The following is a 23,629-nucleotide window of genomic DNA, read 5'->3' as shown; positions in this document are numbered from 1 at the left end:
TATTTATTTATTTATTTGGCTGCACTGGGTCTTAGCTGCAGCATGCGGGATCTAGTTCCCTGACCAGGGATCAAACCCTGGCCCCCTGCACTGGGAGCGTGGGGTCTTAACCACTGGACCACCAGGGAAGTCCCAGAGATTCCATAGTTTTTATCAAATTCTGAAGGTATCCATATTCCCCAAAAATGTCAAGACCCAGTCACGTGTGGAGTAGTTCATAGAGATTGAGACACATTAAACTAATGTTCTAGTCACCTAAAAGAAACAGTAACACCTTTCTTAGCATCATGCCGAGATAGAAGTAGAGTTTAAGTTTCAAGGATTAAAATTAACCAGAGAATACATTTTGGCGGGGGGAAAAAACACTCTAAATATATTACTTAATTTAGTATTTTGGAGTAATAAAATCTTTCTTAATGTATGAAGAAATTAGAATACCTTAAGGATTATTATTTAAACATCATATTTAATAACACAATACTGTGCATTTAGAATTTGAGACTGGACTGTGTGCTGACCCACAGGCATAATATATAAATTGTTTTATTTTGCTGTTTGAACTCAACTTGTTTTGTCAGGATTTGCTTCTTTCTTCCAAATGAGGATCCAAGTTTACATTTCCTAAGGTGCTGTGTATCTGTTGATTCAGTCAGAGATCTGGACATGTTTTATACAGTTCACATTTCTCCTGAAAACTGTTTAGTAAAGTGATTGTGTTTTTCTTATAAGAAACGTTTTTTTTTTTGGTTTTTTTTTTAAATTGCAACTTCAGGAAAAGTTCCTGCTTTATTATTCCAAATAAATTTTCCCATGTAAAATAAATGTCCAATAGTTCCTGGTATGTGGGAAGATAATGTTTGTTAAAGTCACAATGAAGCCTTATTGACGGAAGCTTGGCTATATAAACAGCACAAGTTGAGAAAAGGTTTAATCTCCAAACCTATTAGACTGGATGAAGTAAGATCAGTAACGGCCACCTTGCGACATTACAGGAGGTCTCATTCCCATCGGAGGTCGAGGAGGCCCACCTTGGTAAGGGGGCACCATTGGCGGTCCCTGCCCATACGGTGGCATAGCACCAGGAAGATAACCTGGCATGCCTTGATGATGACCACCATACTGACCATGAGGCGGCATCGGGGGTCTCATTCCTTGTTGCTGTGGAATGCCTGGCTGTGGTGGCATCATACCTCCAGTTGGTCCAACAGGTGGATTACCAATGGGAGCCTGTCCTGGTCGAGGAAGATTACGTTGATATTTAGGTAACTGTGCTCTTCTCTCTTCCAGCGATATATCCTCATCTGGATGGATCAACTTACTGGTTGCACTGGTCGTCGTAAGTGTAGCAGGCTTACTTGTTATTGAAGCTGCTGGTTTAGCTGCAGTGCTATTTGTTGTACTAGTGGTTGAAGCTGTAGACTGTGTATATGCAGGGAATGTAGGCTTTGGGGGTTCTGTAGTTGTTGCAGGGGTACTATTTAAGGGCTTGAAATCTGTACCAACAGGTCCTTGGACAGCTGCCTGAGCCTGTCCTGCACTGGGGAAAAGAGGCTTAGTAACTGGAGGCTGTGGAGCTGGAACTGTTGCTGTTGGTGCAGGTGGTCTGTTAAGAATACCTGGCGCTGAAACAGCCTGTGCTTGAGTCATCGGAGGAATTCCAGGACGTGGAACAGGAGGGGGCATACCTGGTGGCATACCAGGCATCAGAGGTGGTATTCCCGGTCCAGGTGGCATCATTTCACCCATTGGCATCATTATGTTTTCACCGCAAAATGACTGGGTGTATTTTCTCTGATGATGCAATCCAGGTGGCATTCCTGGCATAACTGGTGGCATTCCTGGCATCAGAGGAGGAACACCTGGCATTAACGGAGGTATGCCTGGAGGCATTCCTGGTGCTCCTGGAACTGGTGATAGTCCTGGTTGTGCCATTGGCGGGATATAGCCTTGTTGAGGTTGAACAGGCTGCGGTTGAAATGAAGTTGAAGCTGCAGAGTCATCATCATCATATTCATCAGAATCCTCTTGTTGCTTCTTTTTTTGACTCTCTTGTGTTTTCTGTTCAAGAAGTCGTCTTCTTTCATCCATGTCTTTTTCTGGAATACCTTCCATACCATATATTTCCAACTCTATGTCTGTTCTCCCAGGTATTGCATTTGGTACTGCATCTATTGTCTCTTTATGCACCTGCATGCAATGAATAGCTAAGCCAGGTCCTGTATACAATTTCTTATGACATATATGACATTTAAAATGCTTTGCTTTTTGGTGCTGTATAAGGATCTTCTCATCATCAAAATCTCTATTACAATACCAGCACCATGGCTTCAGCTGCTTCTTCTTCTTGCGACCCATAACTGCGCTCTACCGACAGAAAAAAAAGGAGGAGAAAACAAGCAGGAAAAACTAGCCAAAGAGTCTCTCACTCTTCCGACCCAACCGCCACCTCCGTGTCCCACAGGAAACAGCCACAAAATAATAAGAAACGTTTTTGAATTGAGAGTTGTGTTTCTGATTTGGCATCCCGTAAATCAGAGAGTATCCCATAAATCAGGCATACCAGCAGTATGTCATGAAAACAAATCTACATAACCTTGAGTATGCATATACCTTAATACTTTTCTAACTTACAGAAATTTAGAGATTAAGTCTTGGCTTAAGAGCCAAAGAGGGGACCTTATAGATCATCTGTTCCAGCTGTTTCTGCTATTCTTTGGGGCTCAGGACCCAAAGCACCACTTTTAGCTGTTTTGTGTATTTGGACTTCTACCAAATATTTTCTTTTAGGAGAAAAAAGGTGTATGCGGGAGGAGGGATTTGCATGCTTCTGATCCAGACTAACCTCATTTTGCAGATAAGGAACCTGAGGCCCAAAACTTTAGATTTTATTCGTGGGCTATACGTTTCTTTATTTTATATCAAACCAGCATTTCACATGTATCTGGTAATAGTATAGAGGACAGTTAGGAGTTAAAATTGTAGCTGTATGGCTTCCTAGTTGTGTGTTCTTAGGCAAGTTGCTGAACGTTCTCAGTCTCAGTATACTCATCTGGGGAAAGGGGAATTATTATATCCTTAGGATGGTTTTCACTTTCTTAGAATTTAGAATGTATCTGGAAAGATAATCTGGGTTGACCTTGTCTCTAGATTCATTCCATTAATTTTTTAATGGATTTTGTGTCCTCTAAATGTTAAAACTCCCTCTCCCCAAACCCAACCATGACCTCCCCAAAACACTACAAAGTAAAACAAACATCTGTATTATCAAAGGGGATAACACAGTGGTCACGTTTCCTTTACTTTGACAGTAATGAGGTCTTCATGAACTGATAGATGAGCCTTGGGGCCTTTTCTTTCTTCTCACCCCACTCTAGTTGTTTCATAAGCCACCTAGACACATGAATCAGGAACTGCAGAATATAATGAACAAGGACCTTGAGAGATAACTACAAGATAGAATAACATCATTGAAAGAACTTAAACATACAAGGTGGAATCTGAACTTGATACTCCTTTTGATCTTAAAGATGTGGATTCACAGAGTGAGTTCTTGAGGAGAAATTACAGGAATTCTTTCTTCCTGGGGCATTTCAACAGGGATTGCCTTACTAATCAATTTTTGTTAGTCACTTGTAGTTTCCAGGGAATACAGTCTTTTACTTGGGCAAAGAAGCAAGTAGAAATAATTATGTTAAAGACCACTTACCTTTTGTTACCCAAGATTAATTAGTAGTCATATCCTGAGAAGATTTTGTTCCAGAATTTTTCTTAGTGTCTCAAGCAATTCAATTAAGTACAGAGAAATGAATTTTGAGCTTAAATAAAGGAGTTTTCTTTAGTAGCTTGACCATATATTTATTTGCTGAGTTGGTTTGTTCATTTCAGTTTGGTTAGGTTTATTGTCATTTGTTGTTGGGAAATAGCTTTGATATAGATTGATACTACATTACTCTGTGACATTGTAGTGTTGCATTTTATCTTGTTACTCTAGTAAATACATGTAAATTACCCTTTTTGGTAAATTGCATTTTTCAGTGAATGAAGCTTTTAAACTAACTTATCTGTGTTTTTTCTTAGGCCTTAAAGAAAGTGCAGAAGAGATGGTCAAAAACAAATTGGAAGGAAAGGATAAACTGACCCCATGGGAACAATTTTTAGAGAAGAAGAAAGAGAAAAAAAGACTGAAAAAGAAACAAAAGGTATCAGTGATAATCATGACTGAATAATTCCGAATAATTATTGAGCAACCACTAAGTATCAGAAGGTACCAGGTGCTTGGCATCTAGTATCTCATAATGTGACCACTCACTGCGGTGGGTGAAGTGTTTTCTGCAAGGCTGCATAATGATACACGAAGCCTGTATCATTTAACCTAACTGCCTTGCTCTAATATTTTACATTTATGTGCTACCTAAATAAATGCATAGTTTAGTCGATTTCTAGATGTAAGACAGTTTGATTCTATTCTGTGTTTTTGAGGAAGAGAGGTACATACAGACATTTTTACTTGAGGATGTATACATAGAGAAATTTTCAACATGAATGAAATTTTTTCTTTGTATTTCCGTTTCTCAAGCTGCGTTTTTCACTTTACAGTATTATTTTATTGTATAGATCTTTTAACATCATATTGTCATTAGATTCCTTTATCAGGGATATTTTCTCTGTGCTAATATGTTGTCTGTGAAAAATCTGATTTGACTCCTATCATTCAGGGATAACATCTTTCCAGAGTTAGAGTCCTTAGTAATAGCAGAGACCACTTAGGGTTTTTGCCAATAAGAGTACTCTATCTTGTCAACGAAATGCAGCATTCTAGCAATGCATTTATTGTCTTAAGATGGTATCACTAATCACAGAATTTTACAACTTTTAGGAATCTTAAATGATTAGTTTTAGTCCAACCCTGACGTTTTATAGTTGTAGAAAATTAAGTGATTCGTCTGAGGATACACAGCTTGTTAATGGCCAAGCTGAGACCAGAAACCAGATCTCTTGCTCCAGTGCTCTTGCTACTGTATTGTGTTGTTTCTCTCCGTATGATGTAAGCTTGTGCTTTTGGTACAAGAGCTGCAATATTGAAAGAGGGCTACAAAATTGAATGATGCAATGGAGTGAGTTTTGAACTCCTGTTATACTCAGTGTTTTTGGAAATGGATAGTAAAATGAGGAAATGAGGTAAGAGCCCTGCCCCCATTGATATGCTGCCTCTCTCAGGCAGTAAAATATCTTTTAAGTGGAATAATTCCACAAGTTATTAAGCCATCAGTTTATTGGAAGACTTACAAATGAGTCTTTATGGGGTCAATAAAGTAGTCATTCTTTTCTGAGATCTTTAGCAGCTATTGTCTTTGATTTTCATTTGGTGCTTTGAGATTATCTTCTGCTTTAACGCTTTCCCTTCATTGGGCTTAGACTGGACTCATTTTATCAATAATATTAAAAATACATCAGTTGAGTGCCCAGTTTGTTCTAGACTCAGCTCTATACTGGACTTGGTGATTCCAACAGATCTCTTCCACCTCCCCAGGTTCTTCACATATAGAAGAGTTTCAAGAATTCAAGTTAAAAATACTTTTTCCCCTTTTCCTCTTTGTGACTTCAATTTGATATTGAGAAATTATTACTAAAGAAATGAGTATGTTTATACGCCATAGTTGATATACTATAATTTAGATCTAAAAAAAAGTTTAAAAAAATGTGAATAAATATGTGGTTAGCTATATAAGTATTTCATAATCTTTGTTAGAAACATCATATTACTGATGAATCGGTTATAATAGTTTGGTGAAAAAGTTCTTAGAAGCCCTTGTTCTTAAAAGGATAGTAATATCAAAATGAATATTTTTTAGAGCTTGGTGGGTCTTCTTCAGCATGTAGGATGATGTTTAGCAATGTGCATTCTAAATGTTTTTGTTGAAACGACTCATGTTTTAGATGCCTGGGGATAAACTCAATCTGGTTAGTCTGATCTCAGTTTGCATATGTTCTGTGTATTTTATAGACTTGATTTTTAAAATTTAAATATACTAATTTAGTAAACTGTTCAGATTTGATTAGGGAAAATGTAACCAACAGATGTGCTTAAAAATAGCACAAAAGTTTTCATGAGTGGATTATAGATAAAACAAGGTAATTGTTGAAGTTGGGTGATGAGAACGGTAAGTTCATTATCATTTTCTTTAAATAACCAGCAGATGAATTGCTTTAATGATTTAAAAGATAACCCACAATGCAGTACTTCAAGCTGTTGATAATCACTGCCATTTCTTAGTTTCATGAGAGATGAGGCAGGCCACCTCTCTTCACTGATCACCCATCTCAAAGTATTCTTCTCCTTGAATGTCTGTATTTTATTTTTGTCTCTTTGGCACTTCCTATCTTGAATTACTATTACTATTACTATATATATGTCTGTTTATGTGTCTATAACTTCTTTTAATAGATTGTAAAATTTTTGAAGACAAAAACCATGTATCTGATAACTTTCATTTCTCTCAAAAGCCCTACATAGTTCCTGGATTTATTAAGTATTCCATAAGTATTTGTTGAACAAACAAAAGAGTTACTCAGGAGTTATTTTATAAACTGATCCATTTAAAAAACTATTTTAATTTTAGATTGAATGGCTTGATTTAAAAGAAGTACGGTTTTTCTTGACGCTTGTATATTTTGGTCCTTATAATAAACTGTATGTATTTTTATATTCAACTTTAAGGCTCTTGCTGAAGAGGCCAGTGAAGATGAAGTTCCCTCTGACGTTGATATGAATGACCCATACTTTGCCGAAGAAGCTAAAAAAATAGGTAAGCCAGCCCATATTTGTAGTTTTCACTTGGAATCTGAAGTCCGCCTGTGTGTGCCTATTCACACATACTCTTTTTCCTTCTGATAAACACTTTGTTTCACTAAAAAATAAAAAAATAAAAAATAAAATTCCTAGAATTTGTATAGCTCCCTAGTGGCTTATAAGCAAGTTTGTCCTATGGGATGTAACCATTGATCGGATTAGGAGGGGTCAGCATGCCCCCTGTACATACAAGAAATAATTTCATTATAGGAAACTTTGGGTAATATGATTAATTTAACAGTTTACTGGAGATGCCTTTCTGGGAAATATCCTTATAGACAGATTGACTATAAAAGGATGAGGAAAAAAAGGAAGTCATATTTTTGAGTGCTTTCACTGCTTTATTATAACACATCCATTCTACGTCTCTCTTTGCACAGACTATGAAGAATTGAAAGCATGGAATAAATTTGTTTATATATTTGTGGATATGTGTATGATTTTTTTTAATTTTTACATGATTTACATGTGTGAAACAGGGTTTTATTCATAGTATGAAAGCTTTTCGGCTCAAATAGACAAAAGCATCTATGTTTCATTTTATCCCCTTTTCATTTATTCTGCTTCATTATGAGCTTCATTGTAGCTGAAAGCCAGCTTCCTCCCCTTTTTCCTTGAATCCCTAAACTATCAGGTATCTGATTTCCTATATCCAGGGAGCTTTGTTTCCATTGCGCATGCACCAGTCATTCTTTTCTGAATGCTTTCATTCTTACCTTTTTGGTATGTATAAATTGTGTGTGTGTATAAAAGTGTGTGGTAAGGTTCAAGCCATACTTGGACAAGTCAGTGCAGGACCACTGTAAGCATTTTCCATTTGTTCTCATGCATTTTGCTTCCCCCTGCTCTGCATACCACACACATGAACCCCAAAGGCTTGTTGCTGGAGCAACTCCAAGCTGGCATTGTAAAGAGAAGGATTTTATGAAGTTTCCCTGCTTCTTGTCCCTTGTGACTAGTGGGCCAGAATAGTTCTCAGCAGGAAAGTCAAAATTGCTCAAAATTATTTCTTGGTTGTTATAGCCTTTTATCACTGACATTCTATTGATGAAAAGGAGATCAAGATGAATAAAGTCTATTATAGGATGTGAGATTCTTAGGAATTGGAAAGGGAAATGGAAACTTAGCATATTCTGCTTTTTATCATACCTGAGCAGTCATTTCTAGAAGATGATGGATTTTAGCCTTATCCTCCGATTTCAGGAAACCAAGTTTATAACAGAGAAATGCAAAGCATTATAGTTTCCTTGTTCTCATTCCAAAGTGCTTCATTTGGCATGTGAAATCTGGTCAAACTGCAGAACTCGGGGTAGGATTCAAAGAGTAAGTTAAATAGCTTGGTGGCTTGGGTAGCATGTTTCTTGGAATCAGCACATTTAAATTGTGAATAGTTTTCCCTAAAGTTAGTATCCAAAGTTCCAAGGGGAAATGCAGATTACGTTTGCTTGCTTTCGATATACTTTTGATTTCAGCATACTTTCTAGGAATAATTATTTATATCTGGGCTTAAGGGCTTTAAGGAAAGAGAAAAACAAAAGAGTGAATTTTTTTTTTTTTTAGATAAAGTTAGGACTAAAAAATGGTATCTTGACATGTTTATTCATTCTATCAATAAATATTTTTGAGTGCCTACCAGGTGCCGAGCACTCTGCTAGGCTAGAGATACAGCACTAATAATAGAAGCTAAGTTACATCCTTTAAGTAGATTATAGTTTTAGGGAAGACATGCTAAACAGGTAAACAAATAAGAATATTATGCAAATATCACTGTTTTAAAGGAACTAATAAATAGGGTAATACAGAGCATATAACTGGGAGGAAGAAGGAGAGTAGCTTTCTTTATATAGGGTCGGCAAAGCAAGCTTCTCTGAGATGGTGACGTTTGAGCTGAGACCTGCAGAATGAGAAGGAGTCAGGCAGAGAGAGTTGGGGGAAGAGCATTGCAAATGAGAGGAAAATGGGTAGAACAGCTATGAGGTGAGAACTGGTGTCAGAGAAATGGAAAGATACCAGTGTGGCTGGAGCATGGTTAGAGGGGAAGTTTGGTATAAGGCCAGGCTGGGACACAGGATTGACCCTGCAGGGCCTTGTGTCACGGTGACAAATTTGGATTTTACTCTACTGACAGTGGGAAGCCGGTGAAGGGTCTTAAAGCAAGGATGTGACGTGATGTGGTATGCATTTTAACATACTACTGTGGGTCCTGCAAAGAGAACAGATTGAAGAAAGGCATTGGTGAGAGCTGAGAGACCAGGCTTTTGTAGAGGTCTAGAGGTGATGGTTGGTCTAGACAGCACGACGGTAATGGAATTGGAAGGAGAAAAGTAAATGGGATTCTAGATATATTTTGGAGGTGGACTTGCCGATCTTTTTATTTGGATAAGGAAGGCATTTAGCATAACTCCTAGATTCCGACTTAGGAATCGGTAGCCTCTAAATAGTATTTCAAACCATGGAACAAGGGGTAGAAAGCATTGGTAAGAGAGGGAGGTGCAGGTTTGGGCTCTGAAGTCAGGAGGCTGCGTAAGGTACTCTGTCCTCCTGGAGAAGGTACTACCTGGAAGGTAGGGGGAAAGTTTATGAAACAGAAGGAACCGCCATGAAATAGGAGGAAAAGCATTAGTGTTTGGAAGGGTGTATAGTTCAGCTCCATGGTTGAGCAGGACAGAGACATTTTAAGCCAGGATACCTTTGCCCTAGGCAATCCCAGAGCTAAACTTACACGCTCTTCAACATATGGAGAAATTGAGTTCAGTTACTGATGCCAGACCTGGTGTTTGGCTCGGGTTAGGAGCCAATATGAGTACTAGAAATCTTTTCTGATTTTTCCTTTTAAGTTTTTACCCCCTACACTGTAAATTTGCTATAATTTTTCTATTTTTTTTAAACTGCAAACTCAATATTAGATGAGAGTTTTGAAAATGTATTTCTAGGATGAGTTAAAAGTTATTTTTTCTTGTAGAAATGAAGTATTGGAGAAATTTGCTTAGTGCTAATTGCATAAACTGTTTGATAAGATTTTGTTTTTGAAGAAGTAGGAGTACATCACATGTTAAATATACCCTATTAGAATGTATCCTTTGTCTTGACAACTTTAGATATTTGATAAACCACCATGAAAATCTAATAATAAGGCACACATATTTGATTCATTCAGCCAGTATGCTGGGTGCTTACAGTATACTGCTCATATGTAGTTTTACAGTTTACAAATGCTCTTATATGCATTCTGTCCTCTAATCCAAACTTTAGCCCACTTTATAGAGGAGTGAACTGAAAACGTGGTTGAATTGCACAAGGGCCAGTTGTAGATGATAGAACCTGAATCCTAATGGCTCCCTTTTACTTTTTGTAACTCTACAAGTGCGTTGTGTAAAGACCAAAGCCAGAGCCAGGATCCATATGTATAAGAGCTGGACACAAGGACTTGCTGGCTTTCCAAGCAAAGCCAGAATGCCTCGGTCCAGAGGAAGATTATCTGATGATGGACAAGTGATCTTGGGTGCAGGAACTTGCTGCTAAAGAGTAAATTGCTAGGGGGCTTACCACTCCTGTCTGGTCAGTACGGAGAGCAGTCTGCCCTCCAGTGAACTCTCTTAACTGCTCTCTCACAAGAAGCTCTCAACTGAACACCCTGGAAGAACTTTTTTATGGGAACAATTCTCTGACATTACAAGTAATGGAAAATGGAATTTCTTTTACAGATATTCCTTTTACAGATCAATTGTTTGCAGCACGTCTTTTTCCATGGATGTATTGTTACATTTTTTTGCTTAAAGGGATAGTGGCCTCAGTAAGGCTTGTTTAGTTTTTGGGGTTTTTTTTTGCGGTACGCGGGCCTCTCACTGTTGTGGCCTCTCCCGTTGCGGAGCACAGGCTCCGGACACGCAGGCTCAGTGGCCATGGCTCACGGGCGCAGCCGCTCCGCGACATGTGGGATCTTCCCGGACCAGGGCACGAACCCGTGTCCCCTGCATCAGCAGACGGACTCTCAACCACTGTGCCACCAGGGAAGCCCAGATTTTTTTTTCTTAACTATAAAACCCTAACACCCGATTTCAAGTCTCTGTTAATATTCAGCTTATTAGAATCATCTATATGTCCTTTTTGCCACAGTCCCAGGAGATGTGGACTCTTACTTGCCAAAAGATTCACTGAAAAATAAAGATAACGTTTCAGAACAGGGACTTTCATTTCCCTAGTACTCTTCACTAAATTAGGTCTGAAAGCTTTCCAAAGGGAAAATGCCTTTTTTTTTAAAAATGCTTGTTTTAAAAAAATAAAGATATGCCAACCTAATATGATCTTGTTAACAGTGCAGAAAGGGTCTCTACACATTATTTATCTTCTGACTAAACAGTTCAATGTAGCACACAGTAAATTCTTCATGAGCAAAGAAATTTTCATCACACTAAAATTGGATATCATTTTTAGCCCTGACCATCTTGGAGATTTTTTTCCTCTCTTGCTGCAGTCTTCCTTTCAAGTTTATTTTTATGGCTTTTCACCAGGTTGTTATAAAATCCGGAACAGTTCATTGTGGGCTCTTTGAAATTATTTCCCACAGCTGTATGTGAAGATCTTTATCTCCTTTATGTATTAATCATATACAGCCTGATTTTTTTCCCCTGCCACAGAATGATCTTCTGCATATGTCACTTGTCCATTCACTTCAAAAGGAGCTATTGCCTTAAGAGAGCAGAGGTAAACTTAGGGTGTGGGAGTCAGACCCTAAGAAAGTGGACTCTTGATGATATTTATATGTATAAATACGTGCACATACTTACAACAGAGAAAAGGTTATAATCTTAAAGCAGATACATCATTCCCTGAAAAACATTTGAGATAGGAGCACTATCTCACTTAGGGGAAGGGCTACATATAATGATATTTCTTCTTAAAAGTGCAGACAGACGCCTTGGTAGCAGTGAGGGGTGAACGAGGCCACACTTATGTGCAGGTGTGTTCTCTCAGCTAGGCAGGGCTGCCTTAGTGCAGCAGGGCTAGTGCACGTGGAGCAGCTTCTAAAGCTTCTCTCTACTTCCTGTTATCCCCCATTAGCTGCGGTTGTTCAGCCATCATTATATGTTCTGTGAATTTTACTTTATTATTTTACAACAAAATGCATTTTAAATGGAAATGGCTCTTCCAGGGAGAATGACATTTGATAGCGAAGGGATGAAGTATGGGTGATTAACAGAGAGCCTGAGCTGGAGTGCTCGGGTTTGAATCATGGTTCCTTCACTTACTCACCTTGAGACAAATTGCTTAACCTCTCTGTGTTTCAGTTTCCTCACCCACAGTGTGAAGATTGTAATAAATAACAGAATCTACCTCATAGCATTGTTGTGAGGACTAAAGCAGTTCCTGTATAAAATGGAATAAAACAGCAGTACTTTCTGGTGCCTAGTAAGTGCTGTAGAAGCATTAATTGTTGTTAATACTTTAGAGACCATTGGTTTCTCTGCATTTGGAAGGAGAGAACTCAACTTATCCAAATAAGACAGTGTCCAGCAGCTCAGAGAAGGTTGAGATTGTGTAATAACATTCTAGAGTAACAGAACATGTCTTTGTGGATTCTGAACCTTCTTACTCTTCAGAGTAGTTCTTCATACTTTGACACCAATTCTCCCTGAACCCCTCCCAACAGACAAAAAAAGGAAGAAAAATCAAAGCATCTGCGTGATCACCAAGGAACCCAAGATACCTTATATATGTATAGTCAGACTATTATAACAGTGATAGCAAGCAGTTTATAGCACCATGTGCCAGACATTAAGCTCTTAACATTTTTTAGTGTATTTAGTCATCACAATAACCCTAGGAGGTAGGTGCAAGTATTATAATCCCCACTGTACAGATAAGGACACAAGCACAAACTGCTACAGCTAGAATGTAGTTGAGCCAGAATTTAAACCCAGGCCAGCTGCTCCCGAGTCAAGTGCCCTTAACTGCGTGTGTTACTGCCTCATCTAACACCTTGTGTTCTCCAGAAGTCCCTGAGTGCCTGAAAATATAGTCAGTTTTCTACTCAGGAGCCAGTTTTCCCATGAGTAATTTTGTTTAATAATAATAGAACCAGAAAGTTAAACAAAGATCAAATTTATCTCTAGAGAAAGAGAAAGGGTTTTGTTAAACTTTTACTTACAGGTAGTTATCGTCAAATTGTCATTATAGAGATGAATTTTTCATTTTGCTGATGAGTTTTAAGAGTTTATATATTAAAATTACCTATGTTTTGTTTTTTTTCCCTTTGTGATTTCTCCTATTATTCTTACGCTAAGAAAACATTCCTTCTATTTAAGATCAGGTAGCTGTTCCCTTGTATTTTCTCACAGGGTTTTTTTTCCTAATGTTTAACTCTTTAATACATCTGCATTTTATTTTCCTGTAAATTATGCGATGCATCTATAGCTCAAATTTTTTTTTGCAGAATAAAACAAATTGCCTAGCACCAGTTATTGAATAATCCTTTCTTTTTCCAGTGATGTATGATGCTACATTTTATTACATACTAAGCCAACTGTTCTATTTTTCTCATTATGTAGTACAATGTTTTTGTTTTCACTTTGTAGTACAGTTCAGCACACTGTGTTACATGTATATCAAATCTATCTTGTTAATCTTTGTAAAGATTTCCTTGAATAGAATTTTATTAAATGTATATATTTTGTCATGAGTGGATGTTGAATTTTATCAAGTACTTATTCTGTATCTGTTGAAATGATCTTATGATTTTTCTTTTTTAGCTGATGTATATATAATTATACATTACTTTCAGAAGAAATTCCTTCTTTGTAATATTTACTTATCCCCTCCAGACTATTATTATTCCATTCATACCCATAGTCATCTAAGTAATATTTTTTTACTTTCCTTAGTTTCTATATATTTATTGATAGATACCTTGCATTTTTGTTATAAACAAAATTTTTAAAATAAAATAGTATAAACAGATTGTTGCTGTGATAGTCTTATAATTTTTAACCCTCCTATGTTGGTTTGTTGTGCCAGGTATAAAAGAAAAGAAGAAATCAACAAAATCTGCAAAAGATGGCACATCTCCAGAGGAACAAGCTGAACTAGAAAGACAAAAGGTAAGACATGGTCATGGTTACATGCTTAGTGGATAATTGATATGTACAGTTCAAGTGGAGTTATCCATGTGTTTCCAGTATCCCTAATAAAAAAAAAAAACTTATTTTAGTTATGAATTTATAAATAAGAATTTCTGCAGCATAGTTTTTTTTGTTTTTGTTTTTGTTTTTTGTGGTACACAGGCCTCTCCCGTTGCGGAGCACAGGCTCCGGACGCGCAGGCTCAGTGGCCATGGCTTATGGGCCCAGCCACTCCGCGGCACGTGGGATCCTCCTGGAGGGGGGCACGAACCCGCATCCCCTGCGTCGGCAGGTGGACTCCCAACCACTGCACCACCAGGGAAGTCCCAAGCATAGTTTTTAAATGTCATCTTTTTACCAAATTTCTCCAACTAGTATCCAGCTAGTACAAAGTTAAAATTTACCTCAAACCCAAGGCATGTCCCTTTGTGATTAAGAGGAAAATATCTTATTATTAAAAACCCTTACTATAACTGAGACCAAAAAAAAATAGTACTATTAAAACCTTAAAATAATAATGCCATAAGTTTTAATTCAATTTAATTCAAAACCCTTACTATAACTGAGACCAAAAAAAAAATTGTACTATAAAAACCTTAAAATAATAATGCCATAAGTTTTAATTCAATAATTTAATTCAAGTTTTAATTTGGTCTCACTATAACTGAGACAAAAAAAAATAGTACTATTAAAACCCTAAAATAATAATGCCATAAGTTTTAAACCCTGTAATACAGGGTTTGCTTTATGGCTTGTTCAATGCTCATTTCTCTCTTTTTATTATTGAAAATAATATAAATTTAGTGTACAAAATTAGTCTTTCTTGGAAGTGTAGTGAACTTTATGCTTCAGTGCCTCCGAAGATCCATGGCACAGAGTAATATGTATTTTTTCTGAGACAGGAATTGGAGTCAACAATGTTCACAAGACTGATGTTCATAGCACTGTCTAGAAGGGAGCCTGACTGGTCACCTAAACTCTGCATCTTAATGCATGTTTTACTGCATGTGCAGTAGTGTTCACAGAGTTAAGGAGCAAAAGAAAACCTTCCTTTTGTAGAAAATGGCTCTAAAAAGAAAGCCAACTGCGGGTACTGGTGGTGGAAGGGAGACATAATTAAAGCAGTCTAAAGTGGTAATGGAGGAAGATTCACAGGAATCTCATAGCACACTCTGTATTTTCTCTAGTGTACATGGTTGTTTACTTGATTCTTGAAGGTTTACATTTAATCCCATGGTCAGTAGAAAATACCTATTTAGTAGAAACAAGCATTATATTAGATTACAGAAGCAAATATTAAGATCCTGCCTTCATAGACATGTGTCAACATTGAAGAAGTAAAGGCCAAAAAAAAGCAAAAGAAAAAAGGAATTCCTTGTTCCTAAAGCATGTTTGGAAAGTCTAGTTTGTATCACAAAATACTACATGTTTGCTAGATTTAGTGTCTGCTTAAAAAGAACAAACTGAAAATGAGAAATTTTTATTTGGGGGACTTGAGGACTCTTATTTCTACAGCCTACTAACCAGTTACACTAGGTGAAATATGGTCTGGATTTTAGATAAAGCTTCCTGCTGTCAGTGATGTTGCTTCTAAAAATTATACCCATTACTGTACAGAGATCTCTGGGTTTCGTTTTGAGTTCTGGTAATCCACAATCAGTTTACGGATGACAAGTGTTATCCCAGAGCATTGGTGGCTCGGTTCTCCTTTCCTGGGGGGATATCTGTGCCCTATACTCCTGTTTAGGGAAAGAAAAGCACTGTTGTATATTTGAACTCTTTTTTCTCTCCACAGGCTGAAATGGCTTTGCTCGTGATGGATGAGGAGGAAGAGAGCAAGAAACACTTCAATTATAACAAGATTGTGGAGCACCAGAATCTGAGCAAAAAGAAGAAAAAACAGCTTATGAAGAAGAAGGAATTATTGGAGGATGACTTTGAGGTAACCAGGGACAATAGTCATTATCTTCTTAAAGCTGGTGTTATATCTAAAGTCAGCTCTGGAGATAAAAATCGAGCGTCTTAGGGCTTCCCTGGTGGCGCAGTGGTTGAGAGTCCGCCTGCCGATGCAGGGGACACGGGTTCGTGCCCCGGTCCAGGAAGATCCCACATGCCGCGGAGCGGCTGGGCCCGTGAGCCATGGCCACTGAGCCTGTGCGTCCGGAGCCTGTGCTCCCCAACGGGAGAGGCCACAGCAGTGAGAGGCCTGCGTACCGCAAAAAAAAAAAAAAAAAAATTGAGCATGGAGCCAAAGCTACCATCTTTCAGCCCAACACAGCCAGTTCATCCATGGGGTGTTTCTTTGGTTGAGCACCAGGTGATGTAGTTGGCTTCTATTTTGGTAGCCATGTTGCACCAAAATATGTAGCTTTTAGTGTTAGAATCACATGCACTGTGATGCTCACACTGGGAAAGTTCTGCATCATTAAGCCTGACTGAGAAATAGCAGGTTCACATCACATCGCGCCACACTCTGTGTGCAAAGGCCAGTGCAGTAGGCCATGCTTTTTTAATTGCTTTGTTTCTTGTTTCCATTGCTCCCTCTTTTCCCTCTTTTTGCTAAGTACATATTTCTAGTGACCACACAGTCCCCATGCATGAGTTTGAACCCTGTACAGAAAACCTACAACAGCTGTCAGGAACTATTTGATGACTTCCATCCATTAGCATGGAAGAATAGACCCAGAAGAAGATGGGAGAGATTTTGAAGTTGTTTAGAGAATTGAGAGGGGCGTACAGATAACTTCTAAGTAGCGTGGAGAGGGACTTTGAAACCACTGTGTAGCTCCGGTTTCTGTTAAGTCAGCTCCATGTGTGTGCTGTTCCACTGAACTTTTTGGTGAATTGATTTTCTTATGAAAAGTTAAAAACAAAGAATGATTTGTAGTCAGATCTTCTATTTTGAGAACTGTCTCCACACACTAATCATCATGCATAAAAACATTTTTCATGAGTGTCGTGGTGGTGGTGGTGGTATCACGTCTGTTGTCCTTACTATAACTAAGTAACTCTACAGTCCATCTCCGGGTGGACTCATTTTTCGCATGGGAATGATGGGTGGCAGTGAGTCATGCTCCCTTTCTGGCTGGTCACCCCTGTGCCTGGCAATACTTGAAGACCTGGCTGGAGTTAAGGGTACACTCTTAACATGTAGGACCACAGTGTTCTTGTAGAAAGATAAAGGATAAATTCGGGGCTTGTATCTGACCGGATCTTGGTCTCAGGGGTGCCATCTTTCCCATTTTAATCTTTAAATCTTTTGCTGTATGAATTGCCCTCAGTAGCTGCTCATTTTAGCACGAAGTTTGAAAAAAAGGTTAATGTACTCAGAATGCAATGACTGCACAAAACTCCAGCAGGAGATACCATTGGCTTAATTATCGGCTTAATTATCCCAGCCAGAAAGAGGTTTCACACTGTAAGCGTGGAGGAGCCTGCCTACTCCAGGGGTCATTCCCCTCCTCCAGACGCTCGGTCTAAGTGGCTGGTGTCGTTCCAGGCCATTGTATACATAGACTAGGATAGTTCCCTTTCAAGGATATTGTCGTTGTGTGATGAAAAACAGTGTGCCCTGCACATTGCGGTTCAGGAATAAACCTTAAAACTCCCTTGAAGAGCTTCCCTGGTGGCGCTGTGGTTGAGAGTCTGCCTGCCGATGCAGGGGACACGGGTTCGTGCCCCGGTCCGGGAAGATCCCACATGCCGAGGAGCGGCTGGGCCTGTGAACCATGGCCGCTGAGCCTGCGCTCCGCAACAGGAGAGGGCACAACAGTGAGAGGCCCGCGTACCGCAAAAAAACAAACAAAAACTCCATTGAAGATCTGTGGGAGAACAGTTTTCTAATGAATCAATGCAAAATGCCCACGTTTGTATTTTATATAATCAACTCACTTACTTTCGAAATTTGGTCCCATTTCTGGGCCTTTTGGTTTGCTAATTTTATTTATTTATGTTTTCCTTTTGGATTTGCAGGTCAATGTTAAGGATGCACGGTTTCAGGCAATGTATACTTCCCACTTGTTCAATTTGGATCCTTCAGATCCTAATTTCAAGAAAACAAAAGCTATGGAAAAAATCCTTGAGGAGAAAGCCCGTCAGAGAGAACAAAAAGAACAACAACTTACTCAGGCAATAAAGAAAAAAGAGAGTGAAATTCAGAAGGAATCACACAAGAGATCCATTGATCCTGCCTTGTCAATGTTGATTAAATCTGTAAAAAACAAAACAGAGCAGTTTCAAGCAAGAAAAAAGCAAAAAGTCAAATAGGTGTATGTTGTTTCTTTTTGGTTTGAGAATGTATAAAGTATACAGAAGTGATGGAAGGAATACTTATTGGGAATAGTGCTATACCTTTCAAGAATATGAATAAAAACTGACTGTTGTAAAATTTATTTTCTGTATATAACAGTTAGACCTAATTGTGTATGATTGATAGATTTGTACTGTGTATTTCCACAGATTAATCATAATTAATCCAGATTATAGGATGTATAAAATTTTTATATTTATTACTCTGCTAGCTTTTTTTAAAGACTGTTTATAATTCTATGTAAAAAATAGAGGAGTGACCAAGTCTTAAGTCTGAATAAGAGTTAGGAACAACTTGAAAATATGTATATGCAATACATTAATTTATCTGGAAGCAGGAGGCAGATTTAGATACTTGTTTAAATAATTTATATTTCTAGCCATAATGAATAGAAGCCAATAACTTTCTTTGTTGTTTGGTCATGTTTATTATAGTTTATTAATTTGTAAATAAAAATTTTTACTATTTTGTATAGCACTGAATTCATTTTATTCACCTCCAGTAAACTACTCTCTGGAAAAATATCTGAAAAACTAACTCTTTAAGAGGACAACTCCATGGAAAGGCAGTTCCAGGTCTGCATTGTTCATAATTATATTTGAAATGTTCGTGAGCTCTGCAATGATTTTTATGTTTGTAGTAACAGAAAATTCTGTCTGCCCTTCAGAGTTTTGGAATGCTTGGAAGGATGGGTATGCTGCTATAGAGTTTAAGGAATCTTAATTCTTTTTAAAATTAAATTAAAACACACCTTCAAAGCCTTAATACTCCTGGATTTCATCTGGTCTAGGTTTTGTAAACTATTAACTGACCACTTAGAAGAATTAGGTGTGCTGTATAAATAAATGAAAATAAAAACCAAAATAATCACTTGGAATGAATGATAAATATGGTAGCTTCTGAAAGGCAGTAGGCGTTTGGCCAGGTTTGTGGTTAATAGTAAACTTAACATTATTGGTACAAAAATTCAAGCCTGCCAACGTAGTATATTTTCAAGAATAAAAGGATGTAAGACTCAGAATGATATCAAGATAATAAGGGCATATGAACAGTCTATGGAAGGGGAAGGAAAAAAGAGGATATCTAAAATTGCTCATAATAACAGAAAAATGCAGAGTATCGTGTGGGGAATGGTGTTTTTTTTTTTAAACATCTTTATTGGAGTATAATTGCTTTACAATGGTGTGTTAGTTTCTGCTTTATAACAAAGTGAATCAGTTATACATATGTTCCCATATCTCTTCCCTCTTGCGTGTTCTTATCATAAAGTGCTAATAACATTGTTAGATAATTCAGCCAAATAAAGCAGTATTTGTGTACTCATCACTAGAAGATCATGAATCTTAATATATTTTTGAATATAGTCTATAATTGTATAATTATTCATATTTCATTTTCATGCAAGGAAAAAGACTTTAAACTTTAATCAGTGTGGGGATTACTCAGTTTGATTTTAAGATTCCTGCGAAACTTACTCTTGGTTTTTTAATTGGTTTGGTTTGGTTTGGATTTTCATTTTTGAGCCCTTTGTTGTTAAGTCACTGTATTTAATTGTAAATCTCATTTTACTAGTCAGGCACATGATTGATTATAGCAAATAAATTGAGCATATAAGCTTTGCACAGCCCTGGCTCCTTTTCTCAAGGAATTGATATTTTTTAAGTAGGAAAAAAAATGAGAATTGCATTATCAGGTACTGCATTAAATAAACATAATACACCAAGAATGTTAGGTTCTCAATAAATACAATAATTGCTGGTAGTAAAACTCAGGATAAAAATATGGCCACTGCCATAATTCAACAAACAATGTGAGGGTAGTTTGGGTGACTCTTAAGGTCACATTTATTTGGATTGTTTGTTGTTATTGGTATTCTTGATACCAAAACCGGATGAAGACAGTACAAGTAAAGAAAACCTACAGACTGGTATTTATTGTTAATATATAGAAATGAGATTGCTTCTGGAGAATTAATGTCTCACAAACTTAGGCATAAAAAACCTCAACAAAATATTAACAAATTGAATCTGACAATGTATAAAAAGAATTATACACCATGGCCAAGGGGATTTAATTCCAGGTTTGCAAAACTGGTTCATCCACAACCAACGTAATCCACTGTATTAACATGCTAAAGAAGAAAAAGTATATGATCATATCAATTGATGAGAAAAAGTATTTGACAAAATCTAACATCCATTCATGATAAAAACAACTTTGGAATAGAGGGAAACTACTTAACTTGATAAAGAGCATGACAGAAACCCTACAATTAGCATACTTAGACCGAATGTTTGCCTAAGATTGAGAACAAGGCAAGGCTGTCTTTTAATCGTGTCTTATTTTCTGTATTCTGATCCTCTGACCACTGGGTGGGTCCTTGCTGTTCCTACAGAGACTGCCCCTCCCAGGGCTGGCCAGTTTCCAGAGTTAGTAAATAACTTGCACACAAGCATGCCTTTCGAATGCAAAGCAACAAATCCAGAGCCTGTACCTTCAGCCACCTTTATTGGGCTTTTCACACAGTGGGCCACTATCCTCGTGCCCTACCCTAGAGCCCACTGAAATTCAAGCTAGCCAATCCTAAACTTTCTTACCCTGCCTCGCCCATCCCTTCCCAAAGAAACCATAATAAAGCCCCTTGCACACATTTTCCCCTGTTCTCTGCCTCCTCACCAACCCCAGTGTTTCCCTGTGTGACCCCCTTCCGTGGCATGCTAGGGAATGTGAGTATAAAAAACTTCTTCAACAGTTATTTCCGTATCTTCGTATCTTACCATATCTGATTAATACAAATCCCAGTTACCCTTAAAACAATGTCCACACTCACTACTCTGAAAGTTCTAACCACTGCAATAAAGCAATAAAAATGAAAAGCGTACAGATTGAAAAGGAAGAAATAAAACTGACGGGGCTTTCCTGGTGGTGCAGTGTTTAAGAATCTGCCTGCCAATGCATGGGACACGCAGGGTTCCATCCCTGGCCCAGGAAGATCCCACATGCCTCAGAGCCACTAAGCCAGTGCGCCACAACTACTGAGACCGCGTGCCGCAACTACTGAAGCCCGCACACCTAGAGCCTCTGCTCCGCAACAAAAGAAGCCACCTCAGTAAGAAGCCCACGCACCACAATGAAAAGTAGCCCTTGCTCACTGCAACTAGAGAAAGCCCACGCACAGCAACGAAGAACCAACGCAGCCAAAAATAAAAAATAAGTAAATAAATTTATAAAAAAAGAAAAAAAACTGACCCTATTTGCTGATGACATGATTGTCTACATAGAAAATCCCGAGGAATCCACAAAAACGAAACCAAAAAATCCTCAAACTAAATAAGGGAGTTCAGCAAGATCACAGGATACAATGTCAGCATATAAAAATCAATCACATCTCTATATACTAACTATGAACACGTGGAAACTGAAATTAAAAACACAAATGTTCCAAAGAAAATAATATACTCAGGTAAAAACTTACCAAAACATGTACAGAGCTTGTATGCTGAAAATTACAAGATGCTGATGAAAGATGCTCTTTTTTTTATTGTCTGAAGAGTCTGTGGTGATATCCCCTTTTTCATTCCTAATATTGGTGATGTGTGCCTTTGCTATTTATTTTTGGCTAATCTGGACAGAGGTTTATCAGTATCATTGAGCTTTTGATCTATTGAACAACAAGCTTTTGATTTCGTTCATGGTTCTCTATCACTTTTCCATTTCCAATTCCTGTGGAAGTCTTCCCCCAGCTCTCCAGCTGCCAGATTCCTAGCATGTCGCATTAGTGTGGCACCTCGCCATCCAGTTGGCCACAGCTGCTCTCTCTCACGCGAGGTGTAGACCTCAATCCCAAGGGAGGAAGGGGCTCTTCCACATTTGCTCCTTATTTGAGTGCTGTGCCTCAGCCATAAGAATAGTGGCTGTAACCTACATTTGTGATTCCTAGAGTTCTCTTTTTCCCTTAGTTACCCACTTATTTGTCAATCCTTTTACTCTAATGTCCTGTTTCAATGATTAATTATTTAAACTTTCTTTGTTCAAATTGTTTCTCTCTTTTTTAAAAATATTTATTTGGCTACATCGGGTCTTAGTTGCGGCCTGCGGGGCCTTTCGTTGTGGCATGCAGGCTCTTTGTTGCAGTTTGAAGGCTTCTCTCTACTTGTGTCACTCGGGCTGCAGAGCAGCATGTGGGCTCTCTAGTTGTGGCGTGAGGGCTTAGTTGCCCCGTGGCGTGTGGGATCTTAGTTCCCCGACTAGGAATTGAGCCCTAGTCCCCTGCATTGGAAGGCGGATTAACCACTGGGCCACCAGGGAAGTCTCTGTTCAAATTGTTTCTGTCTCCTGATTGGATGCTGACACCCAAAGATATAGTGCAAAGGGAATCTACTCACCTGAACCATATTGGGTCCTGAATGATCTTTCTACTCCTTTTTTTTTTTTTTTTGGCCGCACCACACGGCTTGTGGGACCTTAGTTCCCCGACCAGGGATTGAACCCGCGCCCAGTAGTGAAAACAAAAGCACGGAGTCCTCTTAACCACTGGACCCCCAGGGAATTCCCAATCCTCCTATTCCTAAATCTATATTCCCATGCTCATGAGGCCCAGCTGTCTCACTCTTCCAGAGCATGCAGGTTCCCTTGAGTCCTGACCATTCTGGTTACCTATTACTTTATAACAAACTACCCCCAAACTTTGCAGCTTGAAAAAAGCACAATCATTTAGTTTTTCAAAACTATTCACTTTGCATAGGGCTCAGTGGGGAAGGCTCATATATCCTCCACGTGGCATTAGCTGAGAACTAGAGGATATGCTTCTAAAATGCCTCCTTCATGTGACCTGCAAGTCAGTGCCAGCTGTTGACCGGGTAGCTGGGTCCCAAGGAGAGTGAGATGGAGATTCTATCACGTTCTGTGATCTAGACTCAGATGTCACATAGTGTCACTCCTCCCATCCATACTTAATTAGTTAAGGCAGTCGAAAAGGTTTTCCCAGGTGAGGGGATATAAACTCCACCTCTTAATGGAGGAGAATGGCAAAATCCCGGAAAAGGCTGCATGTCCAGAAATATTGTTGCAGCCATCTTTGGAAGATGAGACCTGCTGCACAGGCCACTTAATGAAAATCTCCCCCACACATTAAAAAATATGTATATTACAATTACAGTAAGTGCTCCATTCTTTGAGATCACCTAAATGAGTCTGTAGTCTTTGCAATCATAAGAGTATAAGTAACAGCCCAAATCAGCAGAGAAAACTCTCCACCAGCAGTTGGACCATAGTAGATAGGATCATTAAGAAGGTCAGATCAGGAGAAAGGTTATACATGCTCCTTTAAGTGACTATGGATGAAACCAGTGG

General features: G+C 38.3%; 2 protein-coding genes across 2 annotated transcripts in view; one reads left to right on the top strand and one right to left on the bottom strand.

Moving 5' to 3' along the window:
- Positions 1–18,745, top strand: part of ESF1 (ESF1 nucleolar pre-rRNA processing protein homolog) — a 59,449-nt gene extending 40,704 nt beyond the window's left edge. The window contains exons 10-14 of the mRNA XM_060123798.1: positions 4,078–4,199; positions 6,719–6,806; positions 13,865–13,947; positions 15,764–15,910; positions 17,941–18,745. Coding sequence (XP_059979781.1) covers positions 4,078–4,199; positions 6,719–6,806; positions 13,865–13,947; positions 15,764–15,910; positions 17,941–18,234 — 734 coding nt within the window. The 3' untranslated portion in view covers positions 18,235–18,745. The remainder of the gene's footprint in view (positions 1–4,077; positions 4,200–6,718; positions 6,807–13,864; positions 13,948–15,763; positions 15,911–17,940) is intronic.
- On the bottom strand, positions 763–2,453 carry LOC132504966 (BUB3-interacting and GLEBS motif-containing protein ZNF207-like). The gene has a single exon (XM_060122774.1). The coding sequence runs from the start codon at positions 2,353–2,355 to the stop codon at positions 964–966; it is 1,392 nt and encodes a 463-aa protein (XP_059978757.1). The 5' UTR covers positions 2,356–2,453; the 3' UTR covers positions 763–963.
- Positions 18,746–23,629: the final 4,884 nt, after the last annotated feature.

The sequence above is a fragment of the Lagenorhynchus albirostris genome, chromosome 15 (genome assembly GCF_949774975.1).
Source record: "Lagenorhynchus albirostris chromosome 15, mLagAlb1.1, whole genome shotgun sequence".
NCBI classification, from domain to species: Eukaryota; Metazoa; Chordata; class Mammalia; order Artiodactyla; family Delphinidae; genus Lagenorhynchus; species Lagenorhynchus albirostris.
Note: the sequence above shows the minus strand (reverse complement) of the source record. Positions and strands in the feature narration are given on the sequence as shown.